The following is a 22,031-nucleotide window of genomic DNA, read 5'->3' on the forward strand; positions in this document are numbered from 1 at the left end:
AGTTTTCATGGCTATTTAAAAGCCAGAAGAAAACTCACTTCACTCAGATCAATGAAAAATTTTATACTTATTAAATTTTATACTTATATTGTTCTTTCAGGCATTAGGTTACATGGGTAACCTAATCATTTGCAGCAGCACTCTATAAATGAGTTGCAAATAACATCAAAAAATATGTAGAAACTTTTCTCTTAAAGTAGAAAAACATAGAAAAAAAACAATGGGACAAAGATGATTCTTTGACTGCAGACACCAATAGATAACATATTTGGATACCTTTACTCCACTATGTCAGAATATGTGCAAATCACCCAATATTTGATTAAGCTTCAATTCTGCATCTGGAGTTCCAGATTTTCAGGGTATAGCATTCAAACTGTAGTTTTCCTGCTGCTCAATGATTTTCAATATAACAGTGGGTGAGAAGCAATGCTGGGATTTTCAGAGAAGATCAAGGGACTACAGTGTTCCCAAGTTGAATATAAGTCTCTCTTTGACTCCATTAAAAATCTCTGCGAAATTCTGCAGAAAAAAGTGTTTAATGGCTTGAATATTCTTATCAGAGGGTTTTCAATGAATTTGTTCCCAGGGACCATATAGCAGATGCATGGAAGATTTCTTGCATAACCTCATTTTTTCTTAACTTCTCAGGTTTCAGAATGTGAAGTTTTGAGATATGCTCATTAACTACATGATCTCACACCTCAGGGTCTTGCTGAGGGAAGGCAAGAATGCAGAATAAATGAATGTCATTTAGCTGCTCTTGTTCATTCTTTATTTTTTGAAGCATTTGTAGCTAGATCAATGACAAGATGAAAGCTGTTTAGTTCAGTGTAATTTAGATTGCATTCAGTTTAATCAAAATTAGAACAAAGCTGCACATAGACAGGTGTATCTTTACATTTTCCATGATCATATGCATCCTTAAGACTGCAGCCTGTGTCTCCAGTTAGCTGGGATATTAGGAAAAAACTTTCTGTAAAACTGCTTTCTTATAGGCACAATAAATACATAAGCAAGAGTTCAAAACTGCAGTTTATTGCATTCATAGTAATGAAATAAAAACAGATCTTTTGTGCCCTGCTTTACCTGATCCTATACTGTATACAGAGATCACATACTGACTTAAAAATATACACAGAAATATAAAAGCTCCAATTCTACCAAGGGATAGGAAAGTCAACTTGCTTCTCTCTTTGCATTTCTTTCTTTTTGAACCTTTTAAACATGAAATGCTGTTTTCAAATAACTATTTCCAGTTGCACTTCAAAAGTTTTCAGATTGCACTTTCGATTTTTGTTATATTAGTTTCACTGTGATACACCATGTGGAAGAAAAACAGTACTTCTGGCTCCAGCACAGCAAACGCTCAAAATCATCCTGAAGACTTTTCATCTCTTTTAAGTCAATACTAGTGTTAACGTGTCAAAAGTTGAGCACTTTAAATCACTCAAGATATTAAAAGAAATGAATTGGGAGTTCTAAATTTTCCTCTAATATCTCACCGTGACTGAACATGTTAGCCATTAGAAATACACTGCTGTTAAGTGAAGGAAAGCTTTCAATCGTACCAAACTCCTCTGTACTATTCGGTTCTCCTCCTACATCTTAAGGTGAACCATTTTATTATTATTTTTCTCAAGCTGGAGTTATTCTTCACAAAAAAATAAAAAAAAAATCCAGAGTGAAGGCAATGGTGAGTTAAAAGAAAAAGCATCACTTAAAGCTCTGGAGGTTAGCTGGTCTGTATTTTAAAAATGTTGCATATAGTGCACTATAAACTTAGACATCATCAGTCTGGGTGAATTAAGAATTTTAGATTCTTCAGGAAAAATGTATTATTTATCTCTATCTATTTTTATTACAGAAATAAAAATACCTTTCAGGAGTATAGGTTGTGTCATCGTAATATGTATTAGGCACTCTTCTCTCATGCCTAGTCCTCCTGAATATGAAATAAACAGCACAGATATTTCAGACATTTTAAAAGGTGCTTATTTTGTTTTCCTATACTGTACTTTCAGGATAGCAATGAACAGAAAACACGTTTATCTACTACACATTCAGCAGTATCTTCTGAATGCATCTCTCCATACATAGGTAATGTTAAACTACTTTCAAATTATATTCAGATACCAATAACAGCATATTAAGGACAAATGACATTGGTCAATACATGATCATTTTACAGAAGTGAAAATTTGTATCAGTATGAAAACAGGATTTAAGCAAGAAGGACATTTCACCAAGAGTTGGATATGGATGCTACAAAATTTCTGACTGCTAAAATGACAGTCGGAAAACAAAAAGGAAGAAGTTTGTTTCCTTAAGTGACACAACAGAAATTTTGTCCGAAACAAATGGCATATTTCATATAAAATGTGCAGAAGCCACCTTTAACTGTCTCCCAAACTGAAACCTTGAAGTTTAAGTGCAAAACTAAAACAAAATAACACAGAGTGTGGTGTTCTCAGTGACTAATCTGAGCTATGCGAGAGAAAAGCTGAGAACAAATTTCATACTGTGATACTTTCAGCAGATTTTTCTTCAGGAAGAGCTGCTAATATCGGTAGGAAAATAGCATAGTTTCATTTAAAAAACAACTCAGATAAAATCTTGAGAACATTCTGTTCTTGAGAGCACATGTATATCAGCCAATTTAGAATGGGTCAGTGTCAAATTATAAACCAGCACGCATAACTCTAGGAAACCGTGAACTGGGGGATGCACATAAAAATGTAAATAAAGCTCTACACACTCAGCCACTATGGCTCATATGCATTCAATCTGAGTAGCTTTAGTGGTATGAACTGATATTAGCTAGTGCTACCACACTATCATCTTAAACAGCCAAGGAAAATTGGTGAGGGGTACAGAGCTGCAAGGAGTTCTTGAGAAAGTCCAAAGGGCACTGAAGTCACTGATGCTGTGTCTCTGATTCTTGTTTTAATCAGGCAGTTGATGGAATAAGTATCTTGTCAATGCCACTTCCATTTCCATTGGGAGGGAAATAGCCAGACTACTTCAAAATGAGGGAACTATCATAAAAAATGTCAGAATAACATTGTCATAGAATGAATTCAGTAATCAAGGCTCTTGATAACGGAAATCCATCCTAGAACGAATTAACTGAAGACTACTGAATTTGATAGGCAGTAACTGAAACAAATACAAGTAAAAGATGAAAGTGTAGCTACAAGTAGCTACCTCTTCAAGGAAAATTCAAAAAGCTACTTGAGATCAGAAGAGTACATGGCTGTGAATGACTACCAGATAGGCAATGAAGGGGCAAAGCAGGCAAGAAATTTTGACTGATGCATCTGCATGACCGATTGGTTGCAGGACATCAACACTGTTGGACTCACAGTGATTTAACTGTCCCAGATGAAAGATTCTTCAGTGAATGCTTGGCAAGAGAACAGTGTTTGAGATTCTGATAACAGTGGAAAATGAAAATATTTCACATTTTAAAAAGTGAAAGAAAACAAGAAAAGATGTGGCTGTTTGATATCACTATGACATTGATTAAGTAGAAGGAGCTAAGAAGATGGGACTAGCGCTGTGAACCATAATGTATTTTAAGATAAGCATTAATCTGGAAAAAATGGGAAAAAAGTGTGAAGAGAGAAGAGGAAATGTTGACTAAGAAGCAGTTTTTCATATACTTCCAAAACATAAAGAAGAGGAAATTATTTAGGTATCTTCAGTGGATAATGAAAAATCAAATAAACGTTATGCTTCAAATGATCCTTTAATACCTAGAAAAATATTCTCAGAATGTGAAAAGACTAACTGGATTAAAAGCTAGGAAAAATGACAATAACAATGAGGCACTCAGAGTAGCTCATGTCTAAAAAGATGACTAAAAAAAAACAACACAGGAAGCCTGGATTGAAGAGGACCACACAATTCAGGATCAGTTTCTATGCCCAAGGAATCTCAATATACTGCTCTAACAGGGACATCTGATTGTCTTTGGTGACCCAGGAGATATTAGCACTAATGAGCCTTCACTTAAACAAAGCCTTGGAAAAGCTGTATTCCATCTTACTGCTGAAATCCTGTCTTTTTCATCTTTATGATCACTTTACTCCCCATCTTGCTCTTTATTTTGTTGATTTTACATTTTTTTTCCTTTTTTTGACAAGCTAATTTCTTTAGAAACAAAGATGAAGATTTGCAAGTCAAGATCCCCAAACTAATTTGATAGCAGCTTCCAGCTATCAGCAGTATATGATACAGCTATCAATCTGAAAAAAGTTCAGATAAACTAGTGCAAACGCCAGTAAAAAACTATGGTAAGTAACAGTATTTAAAATTAGCTATTAAAAAAGCATGAGTATCAGTACATTTCATCACATATTTTCAAAAAATATTTGCTGAAAATACCATAATCACAGTAGGACATTTTACATATGTAGTGCATAAACAGCACGACATATTTCATATCTTAAGAGCCACTGTATTTAAACCATAATTATTTCACAGAAATCATTATGGGTTTAAATTCTCATTATGCTACTTTTCAGATAAAAACAGGAACACTGATGGTCTGCAGTCACACACAGTCATCATGAATGTATACAAGTACTCATTAGTTGCAGAATAAGTACTATATACATATCTGCAACATAAGCTTGTACATTTCTCTCCATTTTTCATGTAGGCAAAGTATGAGATTTCAGAAAGACTCAATTTCTGTGCACTCTGAGAAAGATAGACATTTTCTCATTATTTCAAAAAGAATAATAAGTACTGCAAGCACTTAGGACAATTCCATCAAAAATAAAGATTATACAAAGACCCTTATACCGAACAACTTAACTTAAGAAATTCACTTCTATAAACCCTTCATCTTCTCTTAGGATTCTACCATAGTCTTGAGCAGACAGTCTTAGGTACACACATATAAACAGAGAAGCATAAAACACCTTCAGAGTGTGTTTATTAATTAAAACATAGATCATATTCCATGTATTTGGAAACCAAACACAGTACTGACTAAATATACAGGGTAGAACTAAAAATATGCTCCACATCAATTATACCTCTCAAGATCATAGTAAGCACCCTCAGAGTAGGTACGGCACATCTTACGGGAGCGAAGTAATCTGATTGCATCTTCACAAAAAAGAGGATATATTGTGTGATCCTGGCTGCCAAAACATAAAGGGTGAACACAATGAAAAGCAACACAAAGATGAAACAAGGACAAAACAATATGAAAAGCGAGGAAAACAGAAACACTAGAAGAACACCCAGCTGGAACTTGGATGAATTTAGCAAAACAAAAAAATGCTACTCTAAAGTATTAAGGTATTTTAACCTGCAGCTGAGACTATGAGACAGGTACCAAACCCCAGATTTCTCTCTTGCAACATTTAAAAGAGCCCATACATGTATTAAGATTCTGCATGTTAAATTCACAGTCTTAGCAGATATCTGGGTTTGTTGACTTAAATATTTTCCTTATTGAATTCTAAAAAGATATTGGAAGAATGTGCGGATTCATATACCACCAATTACAGACCTGTCTACATAGTACGTTAGAAATTCTAATGCTGATACTGACTGGGTGCTTGTAAGCTTTCTACCACTATACAGAATGACAAAAGCAGAAGTGGAAATGTAGGTACACAGAAGTACATGCATTATCCACACAGAGTCACACAGTGGAAAACATATACCTGGCATCTCTGTGATGGTGGTCTGTGGAATGGGTGTACCAGGAACGAGGTAAAGTAACATAATGACTGAGCAGATGGCAGAAAGAAAAACACAAATGAGACAATGAGATGGAGAAGGAATGGTGCGCTTCACAACACAGAAGACATAAAAACCTGCAAACACAGGGGCTGCAAAAGCATTGTATACATGTGCATAAAATTATGTAGAGTTTCACACATTTATTCCGAGAATTCAGTAAGAGACGGGAGCACGTGGATTATTAAAATTTGGGATTTTTTGAATTATTTTGTTTGGTAAAAAAGGTATTTCTGAAAACAGTCTCAAGAAGTTATGTTGCCTTGCTTGAAGGCAGAGACAACTCCAGCACATATAACATATTTGGCAGAGGTTTACTTAGTCTGTCTGAAAGGCTATCATCAATGGGAATGCTACCACTTTGTTGATACATATGTAGCTCCAGAGCTTACTATTTCTGATGGTGAAATGACTTAATATTTACCCTATATAAGATGAAATTACATGAAAACTCCCTTAGTATTCAAATAATTTACAAAGACATAAGTGTAACAGAAAATGCCAGATAAGAAACCCATGCATTTCAAACTAATAAAAACATAATATCTACATTTTGTTTGTACTCCCCAAAAAATAATATATATATATATATATATATATATATATATAATAGTACTGGATATTCTTCTCTTATGAAAATAATGTTATTTCTCTTTTAGTATAAATATATGCAAATAGTAATTTTTTAAAAAATAGTTTTTCCAATGAACAAAGAATGATTAGAATTCACGAGCCCCTGCTCTACAGCACCACTAAAGTTCTTTCTTTTAAAGTGATGTGCAAAGAAATTTAACACGAAACACTGAAAACCTCGCATTTATCCACCACTTTTGTTTCTCATGTCTTACTTTGTTTTAGTAATCAAATTGCTACAAGTAGCTGTATAACCTACATATATTATCTTTTCCTCCTTTGTACATGGATAAAATATATCAGCCACATGTAAATAGCCTTTATGATAATTTTAAGATAGTGACACATAGTACAACAGATCTTTGTGCTCACTGCTTGCCAAATAAATGCAAAATATTATAGCCGCCACTATAAAAAGCATCTAACCTAAGTCCTTGCTTACAGTGTATTTGCAGACAAATTGTTAGAAGAACAAGGAGTCACACATAATTCAGTGGAGCCCAATTTGGCACATTAATTTGAAAATTAGAGACAAAACTTTCTAATAGTGCCCAGACTTGAAAATCAGAACCAGCCTACCCATAACCTGGCAGTCATTATGCTTTTGAAAAGCAGTAAAGAATATAATTCCACTATGTTCTTAAATTTCCTTTAGAATATATGCACACCCACTGGAAGAACAATGTAGAAATCCACCCCACAGCAGCTTCGATAAGTGCAAGTGAGGCAAACATGTGCATAGCAGTCTATTTTCACCACAGTAGCTACTCACGGGCTATGTTCACATGAATGCCCTTAAATGATTTAGATGAAATGCTGGAAGTAACATTGCAAAACTTTAGCAAATATTACATTAGTAAATAATTAAGTGCTTCCAGCTGGTAGACAGCAGTTTAATGTTAACATTTCACTTTTACTTCCCTTTTCTTTCTCCAGAGAGTTGTTGACAAATTTTTTTGATAGTCTTTCAAAATCAAACAAACACAATATAGTAAAATAGTTAAGAACAAATCTTTAAACCAAACTACAACTTCAGGCAGTGTTACAGAGCATTAATTTTTTCAGTACTCCTATTGAGAAATACTATTCCTTACAGCTCACAAGAAGGAACACCCCACATTTTTTCTTCCACCTACTGGTATTCAAATGAAACAACACCAGTAAATGCTCTTCAAATCCCTACTTTGTCATCTTAAACGCCCAATCTCTGGCATCAAGTTTTGTCCTAGTATTTGCAGAAACACAAAGCTCTAATGCTCTTACCATATTCCAAGACTTTCATTTGTGATATTCAATCGCTTAGGGTTTTTTAATTCAAAATCTTAGCACAGAATACACTGCAATTTAGACACAACCATACATACAGTTTAATATGTAATAACCTTTAACAAGTTTAACATATGCTTTCTTACCACTCAGAACTCTTCTTGTCTATATTGTCTATATAGAGCTAACTACAAGTAGGCTTTAGTTTAAACTTGACCTGGTCCTTCAGCATTGCTACCTGTTTATAATTTTCCCTGTTCTTTCTTTAGAGCAAATGCTATACATTATCTAACTGATAAAATGTAATTCCTTATAATATGTTCTTAAAAGTGCAACATGACAAATAACTGTAGAGAACCTGCTTTTGAAGTGACTAGATGATCTCCAGAGGTCCCTCCCAACCTCAGTGATTTCTGTGATTCTGTAATACTCAGTCTGAATTAGTTCTACACATTATAAAACAAGTCATACATCACACAACAAGAATATGTAGCCTAAATAGCCTGTAGTATTTTCATAATTTATGATGCATCATTCCCAGCTGCAGGAATAATAATATAGGTATTGCTCATGTAAGCACGTTTCTCTCTTTCTCTGGAAATGGTTTTCATAGATGCACCACAATATTTTGAATAAATTATGCATGCTCAGTAAACAAAAGAGGAAAATTGAATGGAATGCATTTGTATGGATGACAAACTCACTGATATTGCTTAGGTCAAAATACGACAGGATGCACATTCAGAGGCCACATGCTGTTCTTTAGTTTATATATTTTGGTTTGCAGCACAAAAGGTATAAATGCTTTCTGTCTGCTGATCATTCACGCAACTGACCACTATTTTTTCTGGTTTTATTAATACTTTTTGTACCAAGCTTCGGATAAATTCTGTAGATTTTTATAAGTATGTTAACAACGAAATACCAAAGATGCCCGATACTTAACCACTACTCCTTGTTCAAAACCAAGATATGGAAAAGATCCCTTTGGCTACTACCCAGCCTAAACCACTTAAAATCATGATTTAAGTAAACTGTAATGTAGTAAGATCATGATTCAATTGGTTGCTGCCATTAAGCTTTGCACTGCCTCAATGCAAAACAAGTCCAGAAATGTTCTACAACTGAATACAAGATAAAAAACGTCTTTGAACTGTTTGTGAAAATAACAATCTCCAATGTACATATAGAGAGGAATGAATAGAAGATTACAGAGACATGGGTGCATTTTAGACATTGCAGATCTTTTAAAAGATGGTGGATCTCAAAGATACTTTTCTTTTGCAACCTTCATTTAGACCACACAGACCTCATTTGCTACATTACAGCATTCAATAGCAGAAGTACGTCAAATATTAGCCTGCAGCCTCAAAAATTTCTGCAACATTATATATTTTGCTACAAAGAGGGTAATTTGCAGCAGCAACTCATTTCATTTACATTAAAGCAATGAAGTAAGCCTGATGAAGAAGTACTACAGTTTTTGCAATATGACCAGTTGTATAAAGACACGCACAAACACACTTTCTCCCCCGCCTCAGGTGAAAACAGATTTCCAGCAATCTGACAGCAATCTCCAGCAATCTCTGGTTGCAGAGATATAGAAAGCACTATAATTACCCATTTTATTTATTTTATTTCTTTTTTTCAGTGAATAGAAAGTGGTGACATAATCTTTTCTGTTATCACTCACCTACTTGTCCATTTCCTCACACTTTCATAAAAATTCAACAAATCATGAGGATAACAAACTAGGTATGAGTGATTCCCACTGTCTAATTTTAGAGTTTAGTTTCCAGGAACAAGCTACGCATTGCAGAACGGTCCTAGATGGACTCCTGAAAACACGCACACGTATGCAGAGTGCATCACTGTACAATCCAGGGTATTCCTTCTTGTTCTTACTGTGTAAGCACAGATTAACTTGGTGCTGAGCTATTTCACTCAACAGTAAAAAGAGGCATTAGGACATTTGCTATTGCTATCAATTTTCATTCTCTGTGTCCAGTTCTCACAATTTAATTAATATTCTGTCGACTGTATTAGAGTGGGTTGTTGACTCCCAAGTATTTATCATCATAGTAACATAGTATCGTGTGAGTTGGAAGGGACCTTAGAGATCATCGAGTCCAACTCCCGGGATTCGAGCCCTCTGTGTAGCAAAGCAGCACGTCTACCACTTGCACCACAGGGGGGATTCGAACCCAGGCCTCCGGTGTTGCAAGCGGCGGTTCTACCACCGTGCGCCGCCGCATTTATGTGGAAATGGAGCAACCAGGGTACACTGACATCCTGAATTGTGCTTACTGAAAGGCATGTAAGTAATTCTGAAGGAAAAATAAGATTTTGTGTCCCTCAACTAGAGTTTGCATGAATTAAATTTGGTTGGCACAAGAAACTTTTATCAATCATGATTAAAATCATCCATTATGATGAACTATTTTTTCTAATTTATTTTAATTTACTTGAAGTAGTACACTAAGTAAATGGGCAACACTACTGTCCCTCCCATTTTAGTAACATCTCCTCAATAGAAACAGCAAATTAAATGCATGACAAGCATAAAATTATTAAGATTATGAACAGATCACTTATTTATTCTTTTTTAAAAAACTGATATGAATTTGCCTTTTACCAAATACACCCAAACTAGTTTGGTTACTACTTTCTAAACATCCAGAAACATTAAAAAGCAGGAATTAGCTTAATCAAATTGCAGAGAAAGAAAAAGGTGTCTCTTTGGGCTGATCAGTAGGATTATTTTTTTTAATAAAAGAGGGATTGAAGATAGAAGGAGATGTGAGAGCTGGCATATGAAATTTTGGGACATTCTGAGTGTCTGATAATAACTTGACTTCCTAGTTCGAGGACCCAGAATGCACAATACAGTTCTGACATTTTTGGTAATAAAGAAATCAATATAACTTTTAACTCTAATTTTATCCTGCCAACCATAATCAATATATGAATCAAAAACAACTTGTTGAGTCTGGTGCTTGACATTAAAATTATCCCCAACTAAATTTTTATTATTATTTTTAATCTTTGTCCTCCTGCCTTCTTAATAATTTGATTTTCACTTCTAACTTCTCAGTATTTGATTTTGAGGGAACAGTTACACTGCAATCAGACTCAAGGTCACTGGACCTTCTCATATATAGTCGCATAGTACCTTACTCCTTAGTACCATATATGTTAGACATATAGCTGGAAAAGGAAAGAACAAATGCTCTTACATATATACTCAGTCACATTTAAACTTAGCAACTGAGAATGTCTGCAAGAAGGCACTTTCTTAAAGTCCCTTTATATAAACATCTCCAAACGTTAAATGGACTGAAACAAGTCATCAGAGCAGTGGGAAAGCAAAGTATGATTTTGTTTAACAAAGGTAAGTATGGAACAAAACAAGGATGGCAAGTAGAAAGATTATAAACTTGCTTAGAAGATCAGTTTTTACACTTCTAAAAACTGACTTCAGCAGTTTTCAGAATGAATGCTACTGAAGAGTTACTTCAAGGACCTGTGTATGCACAATCCTTATTATTGTGTAACATTAACAGTATCAGACAAATTTTCAGTAACATAATATGAAGTTTAATAATCTTTCCATTCATAAAATCACTGTTAGTTAAGAACAGTGAGAATAAAACATGATAAATGTTTGGGACTAGTCTTTTCCTGCTCTTGTGTTGCCTACAACCAAGATTCCTCAGTGATTATACTCTGCAACAGAGGTATAATTAGTCACCAATCTGACTTGCTAGATAATCACATGTAGATATCAGATAGAACTTTGGTGTTTTGGAAAATACAGATGACGTACACCTGCATTCAGCAATTCCGAACATACCTAACAAATATCTACTCATTGAGACTAATCATGTGAAAATTCAATACATTCATCACCAACTTTATGACACTGTTTTTCTGATTATTCTTAAAAAAAAAAAAAAAAAAAAAAAAAAAAAAAGTTTTTTGTTGTTTAACCTAAGGCAGTTCAGTAATTTTTATTAATTCACAGGAAAAGACTGTATTGCTTTACTCCTGACTACTTTTCACTGCTGTGCATATGCCTCCATAGCTGGGAGGCAGCTAGAAAACTCGAACGATGAACAAACCCAAGGACATTCCATACAGCATACAAAGGCTCTAAGGATAAATTTAGACCATATTCCTAGGAAGACTGATCTTATTATCAGCCTAGTATTGTTACAAAAGTATTCCATTTTTCCTGCTTTAGCCAAAACAGTCCAGAGTCCTTAAGTTATTTCATTCTACATGAACATCATCTAGCCTCATCAGTCAAGTGAATAATATTTTTCTGCTGCATAAGCAGAAGTACCAAAAACATCAAAGGATAACATAGCTCTGCTATGTTATACCCGTAATGAATATGGTTAACATTTTGGATGACATTTCATTGCTTTTCAGTAACTTAATATTTTGTCCACTTGACTTTTTTGGACAAATTCAATTTAACACCATTTAAATAGCTATTCATATTTTATTTTATTTTTGGTGCTCTTTATTTTTAAACTTATCTAATTAGGAAAATATAATTATATGTTTTTTTCAGATTATTTTGTCTTACATTCTTTAAAGTCGTTGATTATCAAATCAGTGTTATTTTAAGACACATTCACCTTTTCAGTTCAATAAAGTCAACAAAAAATGCTGATGTCTTAAGCTTTTTGTATTACAGCTTCCAACACCAGTTCTGTGCTTTGACGTCACTTGAGGAATAATCTGTAAGAATCATCTGTAGAAGTATTAATTTGAAATACTAGCCACAGAAAACTCACTCGAATTGCAAAACACACATGTATTATCCCTTCCTATTTACATCTATGAAATGGGGTAATATCAGACTGGTTATAATCTTCCTTATTATAATGCACAGATTTTCAGCTTGGAATATTAGAAGGAGGAATAAGTTAAGAATTAAGTGTATAAAATGATTTTTTTTTTTAATTTCCTGGCATATACAGTGAGATGGGAAAGAAATACTTATGTAACTGTACAAAGGCATTACCACACAAACCCAGCAAAATTATCTACCTTAACCATCTAGATCTTGCAGTTTGGTTTAGTATCATTAAAACTCATACAAGTCACTACAGTTTTGGAAGTTTGATCAGGCAAACTGTTACTCATGATAAGATGTACTTCTAAACACAAGGACCCCAATTTCCTTCTAGTATACACTGCCATAATAATGGCTCATAAAGTTGAGAAAAGAAAACAGTGCTAGCGCATACTTTTGTTATGTCTGTTAATTGTAGTGCGAGTATTACATTAATAATGAATTCAAATTTTCTGTTCATTCAGCAGAAAAAATGACCAAGTTCATTCTTAATTTCTTTTAAAGATATTTTGCGCTTAGGGAATTAATTAATATAGTACATAGAAATATTTTCAAAATAAAAGAAAAAATGAACAATGTATCATAGCTTCTTCAGTTTCCCTCTATGCAAAGAATTTTGTCAGCCTTGTGCACATTGCATATATTTTCTTAATGAGTAGAGAAACGCTCATCTGAGCGAAAAGGTAAGCAATTTTGTTACCTATTTCAGAGACACTCTGAAGTATTTCACACCAATGAGAGCAGGCTACAGCCATGCTTAATATAAGTCAGACAATTACCTCTCTCTGTCCGGGGAGTAGTGGTCATCTATTACACGGTGTCTTTCCATTCGGTTCAGGGTATTGTAATGTGCAGCAGTAGATCGTGTCCCTCGTGGTCCCTGATCCACATTCCGACTAGGGATAAAAGAGAGCATATTCTGAGTTCTGGGTAGAACTGGACCACAACAGAAAGTTGCTAGCAAACACGATGGAAATAAGTTAGTTTACCTGATCTATCTTTAGTATAATTGAATACTCACATCATTCATAATTTTATTGTAACCTTTATTTTTGCCTATTGAAAAAGATGCTAACACAATGGTAAGAATATGATTTTTTGTTTTGTTTTGATACTCATTTCAATTATTTTATTAAAGTGGCACGTTTTAGACAAAAATTAGTCTTTCCAAACAAGCATATTCAAGTGAAAGTAACCTCCCTAGATGAAACATGCACTGTGAAGAATTTTCCAAGAGTTTTGTGCTTGGTTATAACAAAAATATGTAAACTAGTAAGACACAATGAGCACTGCTGGTTTTCTGTTACAGTGAAGCCTGATTAAAAAATCAAAACAAACCAAAAGAAAAAATCCTGTAATTTAAATAAAAGAGCTACAGGAACTTCTGCCAGCAGCACTAATTTATTTCTAGTAAATTAACTTGAGATGGGAATGGGCAACCTAGGCATTCCTTCTTGAGCAGGGGTTGATGAGATGGACCCAGACGTCTCTGTCAACCTCAGCCATCCTGTAATTGTATTTCTTCAGTTTAGCTATTATGAAGCCAAACAGGAAATCAGAATCATAGAATGATTTAGGTTGGATGATGATTACGGTCCTTTTCAACCCAGGCCATTCTATGATTCTGTGATTCTATTTCCAATCCCCCTGCTATAGGCAGGGACATCTCCCTCTAGAACAGGTTGCTCACAACCCCATCCAGCCTGTCCTTGAATGCTTCCAAGGAGGGGGCATTCACAGTCTCACTGGGCAACCTGTTCCAGTGTCCCACCACTCTTGTAGTAAAGAATTTCTATGTAATATCTAATCTAAATCTAACCTCTTCCACTTGAAAACCTTTTCCTCTCACCCTGTCACTACCTGCCCTCATAAAAAGTCCCTCCCCAGCTTTCCTGTAGGCCCCCTTCAAGTACTATAAGGTCTCCTCAGAGACTTCTCTTCTCTAGACTGAAGAACCACAGTACCCTCAGCCTGTCCTCACAGGAGAGATGCTCCAGCCCCCTGATCATCTTCATGGCTCTCCTACAGACCTGCTCCAACAGCTCCATGTCCTCCTTGTGCTGGGGGCTCTTGAACTGGACAGTTTTGGAGTCCCCAGAATTTAGTTTACCAACTAAATTTTCTTGGTTTTTCTCCCCTGTGCTCATCACTGGTGAGGCTGCACCTCGAGTATTGGGTCCAGTTTTGGGCCCCTCACTACAACAAAGACATTAAGGCCCTGGAATGTATCCACAGAAGGGCAATGAAACTGGTGAGGGGTCTGCAGCACAAGTCTTACGAGGAGCGGCTCAGGAAGCTGGGATTATTTAGTCTGGAGAAGAGGAGGCTCAGGTGTGACATAATTGCACTCTACAACTTCCTGAAAGGAGGCTGGGATGAGGAGGGGTTTGGTCTCTTCTCCAAGGCAATAAACAGAACCCACGGAAATGGCCACAAGTTGTGCCAGAGGAGGCTTGGATTAGACATAAGGAAAAACTTTTTCTCTCAGAGAGTGGTCAGGCACTGGAATGGCTGCCCAGGGAGTTGGTGGAGTTGCCATCCCTGGCAGTGTTCAAGAAGCATCTGGATGAGGAGCTATGAGATCTGGTTTAGTGGCTTGTGGTAGCTACGGTAATGGGAGGACAGTCAGACTGGATGATCTTGTAGGTCCTTTCCAACCTTGTGATTCTATGATTCTGCCTTCCACTCTACAACATCTAGCCTGTAACTCCTTCTCTGTACATGCTTTAACCACCTTATTTACACTAAAATAATGAGTATCAAAATGACTTTACTCCACAAGCTGATCCCTTTCATATACATTTTCACTCTAAAATGGATGATGATGGTTCTCTTCTGTTCAGCAATCAATTTTTATTCCCTATTTCTTAATTCTAGTTTCTAATTCCTTTCCACAGTCATCTTTTCATTCAGGTTTAAAAAAAATTAAAAAAATAAAAAACAACCATTTCTGTTTACAGCATTATCTCCTTTTCCTCCATCCTTCTTTTGACTTAAATATTAAAGCTTTCTCAACCTGTCACTTGTTTGCAAAACTTCCAAATACCTGACTTTCATCTTCTGCACACACAGTGAAAACTCCTGCCCAAACTACCAAACTGTTAGCCCTAGTCCTGAAAATGCAGTACCATCCTGCCTGCTCAAATAGTTTTCAGTAAAATTGTACTTTCAGCTTACTGCTCTAAATAAATCATTTCTTCTTTAGATTTCTCTATTATATCAGGTTATGACTTCACGCTGCCTTTAAACATCCTACACAAATGTATTTCTTGTACTTCAAATAAAGCTCTCTTTCACTCTGCTAAAGATGCCTTTGTTAGCTAGATTTGCAGTTTAAGAAGAAATGACATACTTTCTCTCCAGTTAAATTTGTTACATAAGGAAAGTTCTTTTCACATTTTGTATGTCTACTCCCTTGGAACCTTCTTGCATTTGACAGAACATACATGGAGAAATCTAATCTACATCTTCCCTGGTACAACTTGAGACCATTTCCTTGCTATTTTATCACTTGTCACTTGATAAAAGATATTGGCACCCTCCTCACTGCACACTCCTTTGAGAAACTGGTAGAGAGCAATGAGATCTCCCCTCAGCCTACTATTCATCAGACTAAACAACCCTAGTTCCCTCAGCCACTCCTCATCTGTCTTCTTTTCTAGTCACTTCCCCAGCTTCATTGCTCTTTTCTGAACATGTTCCAGAAACTCAAACTCTTCTTGTAGCGAGGGTCTCCAAACAGTACTCAAGGTGCAGTCTTACCAGAGCCACTGGGCACACTGCTGGGTCATGTTCAGCTGGCTACTGACCAGCACTCTCAGGTCCGTTCTGCTGGGCAACTTTCCAGCCATTCTTCCCCAAGCCTGTATCACTGGTTGGGGATGTTACAATCCAAGTGCAGGAAACAGCACCAGCTCATCAACACAGCCTGTCCAGACCTCTGCAAAGGTTTCCTATCCTCAAGTAGATCAGCACTCCCATCTAACTTGTTACTGTATGAAACCTTACTCAGGTTGCACCTAATCCTCTCATCCGGATCACTGTATTCTCCCATCTTGATTTTCAAATGGAATCTTAGAAAAAGCTAAACATCATGTTACTCACTGTCTGACACAATCTAACCTCTGTCATGATCTAGAAGCACACAGCCCATTGCATACATTAGTGAAAACATTACAAGTCTTCTACTGCTCTACTTAAGACTTGTCCTCACCTCTGCTAAAAGCAAAACCTTGCAAACTGACAGCTGCCACATTACATAGCTATTCATAATAGTATTTTCTTTTCAGCTATTATGCAGGATATCATTTGTGAATTTTAAGGTATTCAAGCTGCACACATTTATTAACAAGATGTTAAATATAAAAATGTTTACAGCTCTTCCAAGTATACCTATATCTTCATTAGGTGAAAAATAAGCATTTCAGTACCCAAAAGACTATGCTCCTTCTTCACTATGAAGTCCCATGTTCTAACAATTCTATTCTCTTCATGATTTGGGATATGGGCAGAGAAATATCGGATAAATAATTCACTGTGACATCATAGGAAACAGTTGAAGCATTTTACACTGTAAGTTCAAAATTATATTTTAAATTTTAGCTTAAAGTCAGGAAGCAAGGGATATTTCATGTAAACATTACAAACATACAAAATAGCAATAAAATGAAAATAAGGTTTTTCAATGGTGTTAGACAAGTCTTAATTACTGGCTTGGTTAAAATACACACAACACAGAAAATAAAAGAATTTTAAAAAGGGATTTTGACCATATTTATGTCTGTTGTGTCGCTTCATAGAACTGTTTGAGTTGGAAGGGACCCTTAGAGAACTCTTAAGGATTCTTAAATATCCAATAGGGATAACCCCAGCAGAGTTAGTATAGGCAATTACTTAACCTGAATTCAGTACTGCTAATATCAGAAAAGGCCCTCCGTGTCTACTGTTTATCTAAGTATCAGTATGTCTCATTTAAAATAAGTCTGTGCTTATGTACACATTTAGATTTTGAGAAGAAACATAATTTTCTCCATGTTAGCCATGAGATAATTTGGAATCCTAATACTTCACTAATGGAAAATGATAACATTTAGTCTCTGTTTGTTAGGGAAAATGGTAAGTAAAAACATAAGAGAATATGCAGTCAAAAAAACCTTAAGCTAGCAGAAAGAACAAAAATGAAAGAAAGAAACATAGAACACAAGAGAACTGGAATGGCTGTAAAAGAAAGGAATACACATACATACCTTACTGGGAACACTGGATACTCCAGTATTAAATTGGAACAGTAGACATTATCTTATACCTTTTATTGCAGCTGAATTACACCAACTGAAAACCTACCCATACTTAGTCAAGAAAATGCTGGAACACAGGCTTCATTCCCCTTGACAACTATATTCTGCTTCATCGTAAGAAAGCTTACTCATACAGATGAAGTTTTAATTATTTCTTAAAAAGTATATTAAATCAAATAGTTGAAATTAGCCAAATTGGTCAGATTTTGGAATAATTGTCCTGATCTTGGTTTTACAAGTTATCACAAACTTTCCAAATGAAGAGTTGACTTTTTTCAGTATCAAACCATATCTCTGACAGATTATTTCTGATGTTTTAAATGTTTGAAAAAGAAATGTTGAAGGCAAGTTTCTAAGGGTAGGAAGTATGGAACTGCCAGCATCTTAATTCTACACAGACAAAAAGATTTAATACAGCCAATGATAAGAATGATGAGCTAGAACAATGAGAAAATGTCCAACCATCAGAAACTAAAAGGCATCTTCTAAATAGCTCAGGAAAATAAAAATCTGGAGATTTATTCTTCTTTCTTTAGACATAAAATCAGGTGAATTTCTAGACATCAATATAAAGTAATAAAAACATTACTGACTTTATACAATTTTTTAAGATCTAATCAATTTGTTCCCATTTTGAAAGTCAGGAGACTCCAGTATTTTTACAGGATCAATAGCACTTAAATTTATGTATCTACATATTTCAATAACAATTTACCTTTGTGGTGGAGGGACACTGGGAGACCATGATCTTGTCCGTCCTATACTATCTCCACGGTGAGGGGACCCTGATCGAGAGCAGTGATTAGATGACATCACTTGTTCTGGCACTGATAGTGTTGAACTTTGGAGGTCTCTTCCATTATGTCGATAATCTACAAAGAAAAGCAAATATTGAATTTATCTGAAGTTTCAATTTTTAATTTCCTTCTATGCCTGAAGCAGTTGTAAGCATGATAACTGATGGATTCTGGTCAAGAATGTTGTCATGTGTTTTTCTTGATTTTCTGTAATAAAAATACATATGCAAATATTCCTGGTTTTATGTTTGATTCAAATAGAGTTCTGCTCCAACATCTACACTTAAGAAACATAGTAATAAACATCATCTTGCAATTTAAAATAACTCGTGTTCAGTATGATGCATTAATAATAAAAGTAGTTAAACCGATCATTTTTCCTTAGAATAACATTTTTTAAAAAATCTTATTGTATTTTCTAATTAAAATTATATTGTAATAGTTGTGTGGAATATATAGTACCAAGAAACTTTGCACAGAAATGTTCATGATTCAAAACTAACAAACAGTTCAGGTTTAAAAGTTGGGATAGTAATATCTACAAGACAGATAAATACAGAGTTTGACTTCAAGAAAGATTTCTGTTTCTGAGAATTAAAGAAAAAATGATACTTGCTTCCATTCTAGAGCTAGCCTTGAATTAGGACAATAGGAGACACAAAGTGTTCTAAGCAAAAGCCTTCCTGGATTAAACAGAGTACAAGGTTCCCAAACAACCATTTTACAAAGCATTTTAACAAAAATCTTTTCTAAAAAGCTGGATGTATCAAAGTAGCTGCCTGCACCTTATTGTAGAAGTTTAATTCACTGGCCCAGGGTACAACACTCTCTGAAAACAAGATGCCAGATAAATAACAAATTTAAGGAATTTGGAATATTTTGTGAGGATCAAGTTAACATGATTATAAAAAATGCAAGAATTTCATATTTTAACCTCATGATAAGAAATAGGTCTTCAAAAAGCTCCTGACAGATATGACAAGTGATATAAAAGACATTTTGTTCTGAAGACAGTATCCAAGTAAGGAGTGTTCAGAGATCACCCAATACTGGAAAATTCTGGCTTATAAGGCTGTAATTATTATCCAGTGAAAAACTTTTCAGATTTCAAAAGTAATTGGCCTTCTACCACATTATTCATAGTATTCTTCCTGGAAATTTTTTGGTAAACAGATAGGCAAGACCTCAATACTTTATTCCATTTTATGCTTCCAAGAATATTCATTACTTCCAGATAATTATTTCTATTCATACGACCTTAGGACCAAGGATATACATCAATCAATCTACTTCCTCCCCCTACATGTAGATGTAGGCTGGAGCGTGTGTACAAACACATGTGTGTATGTGTGTATATTAAAAGAGAAAGAATCTCACACCATCACTGCAACCATTTTAGGACAATGACCATAAAGAACAGACATCTGTTTGTCACTGCACATCAATCAAGTAATGCTAAGTAGCTGAAAAACAAAAAACAAACTAACAAAAAAAGCTTCTCTTTTGCCAACATGTCAAACATAGAGAAGTAACAGATTTGGTAAAGCAACCCACTAACAGTTTGATATTCAACATCATCTTTTGATTCTGTTGAGTTAATATAGCTCTCTGCCTCCTTTCATACTAAGTATTTTTATTAGCTAGGAATTAAAGGAACAGAATGCAAAATCATTTGCAATATCATAATGAAAATAACTACACCGCACTTTTACAGAAAATAACTTTCTATGAGCATCCACAGAATTTAATACTTCCATTAAATAAAACATCCATATTTTGAAGCTACCATACCAGAAAAGAATTAAATGTGTTCAATGGAGATACAAAAATAACTTCGGGACAAATTAAGGAAGTTTCTTAGGTTTCTTGTGTGTAGTCATTACCATTCCAACACTTCACAGCCAGAACAAAATCAAAACTGCAAAATGGAGCATTTCCACTGCATGAATGCACAAGGAAGATCAGGTACTTCAGAAATATGATCCAAAAAGTTGTTAGCACAGACATGCAGACAACGCTCACAGAAGATGCCCCGTTTTGAACTTAGTTGCTAATATCAAGGATGCATGGTGGATACTTCCATCCCTTCCATATCCAAAGCCCGGAATCGACCTCTGATATAAACTATCTTAAAGTGTTTTTAGAAGAACTGAGTAAGGAATATTTGAAAATGTTTTTTCCAATTCTTGAAAAGATGGAAAACTAAGAAAACTGCTACCAAAAAGTAGAATCATGTACAAAACTTTCAGATGCAAAAGCCAAAGACCTAGCAAGTCTCTTGATCAACTTCAGACTTTCAGTAAGTCTGTCTAAGCTTAGCTTTGGCAGATCAATTACAATACTGGTCTTCAAAGCACTTGGTACCACCATATAATAGTTCAATGATTCATTGGTCTTCAAGCCTTTATACTCACTTAATTGATTCATTCATTCTCAATTGAAAAAGGAACAATTTACTTCCTTGCTCAAAAATATTACAAGATCCCAGTGATAAGATTAGAGGAGGATAACAAAAATATTATCCTGCTGAAATTATACAGAGATGGCAAAAACAGGCCTTAAGTGCAACTTGACCACGGAGATACTATAGAGCAAAGATAATTATAGCAGTAGTAAAAATAGGATAAACACTGGAATCTGATTGCAGCTATAAATAATAAGTCATTACCATAGAATCAAAGGTTCTATAACGGTGGCAAGCCTCTTAAAGTACAGAGCACACAGCACCTGATAATCAGTTCAAAGATTATCAGAGATAAACAACTGTAAGCTGTGGACACATAAAAGATGGGCACATGATGGAGACATCTGCAATGCCACTGCATTTTCATGGGAGGACTGCATTAAAAACTGTCACACACTTCAAATTAGGGATTTCATAAGGCACACTAAATATAGCTACCTCTGAGCTAAAGTTTTCATTTTATCTAAGAGAGAATATTAATACACTTGACTTAAAATACTCATCCACACAGCATAGCTGTTCTGTACTGATATTATGCTGTGCAGTTCACTAAACACTAACAAACTGTTATCAAACTTTGCAGCTGTCATGCACAAAATTGCGGAAAATCACAAACCTCCAAATATGAAGTTCACATGAACAGCACAATACAAACACCCCCAATAATCCTGAAAAGCATTAATGAAGCTTTTAGTTTAGGAGTCTTGATGCTTGACTGACTTGAGAGAAACTCGGTATGAAAATTATTCTAGAAAAGCAATAATTAGAATTGCTATTCACCACCGTTAGACTAATGAACTTATTTTAGACATTGATGCTATGTGGCATTTTCTCCACTTCAACATCTGCACTTAACTGAGGTGTCAAGCTTTTCTATATCAGTTATTTATTTTTTAACACTCGCAATGGTTGGGCTTAAAGCAAGGACCAATTAAAAACAATTA

The 22,031-nt window shown here is 35.1% G+C and overlaps 1 protein-coding gene across 48 annotated transcripts in view; it reads right to left on the reverse strand.

Annotated features, from left to right (window-relative positions):
• RIMS2 (regulating synaptic membrane exocytosis 2) overlaps positions 1-22,031 on the reverse strand; it is a 425,424-nt gene that overhangs the window by 133,175 nt on the left and 270,218 nt on the right. For all 48 annotated transcript variants that reach the window (XM_072327906.1, XM_072327921.1, XM_072327930.1 and 45 more), the window contains 2 exons: positions 18,542-18,698; positions 13,309-13,425 (listed from right to left, as the gene is read on the reverse strand). In XM_072327906.1, coding sequence (XP_072184007.1) covers positions 13,309-13,425; positions 18,542-18,698 — 274 coding nt within the window. The remainder of the gene's footprint in view (positions 1-13,308; positions 13,426-18,541; positions 18,699-22,031) is intronic.

The sequence above is a fragment of the Excalfactoria chinensis genome, chromosome 2 (genome assembly GCF_039878825.1).
Source record: "Excalfactoria chinensis isolate bCotChi1 chromosome 2, bCotChi1.hap2, whole genome shotgun sequence".
Lineage (NCBI taxonomy): Eukaryota > Metazoa > Chordata > Aves > Galliformes > Phasianidae > Excalfactoria > Excalfactoria chinensis.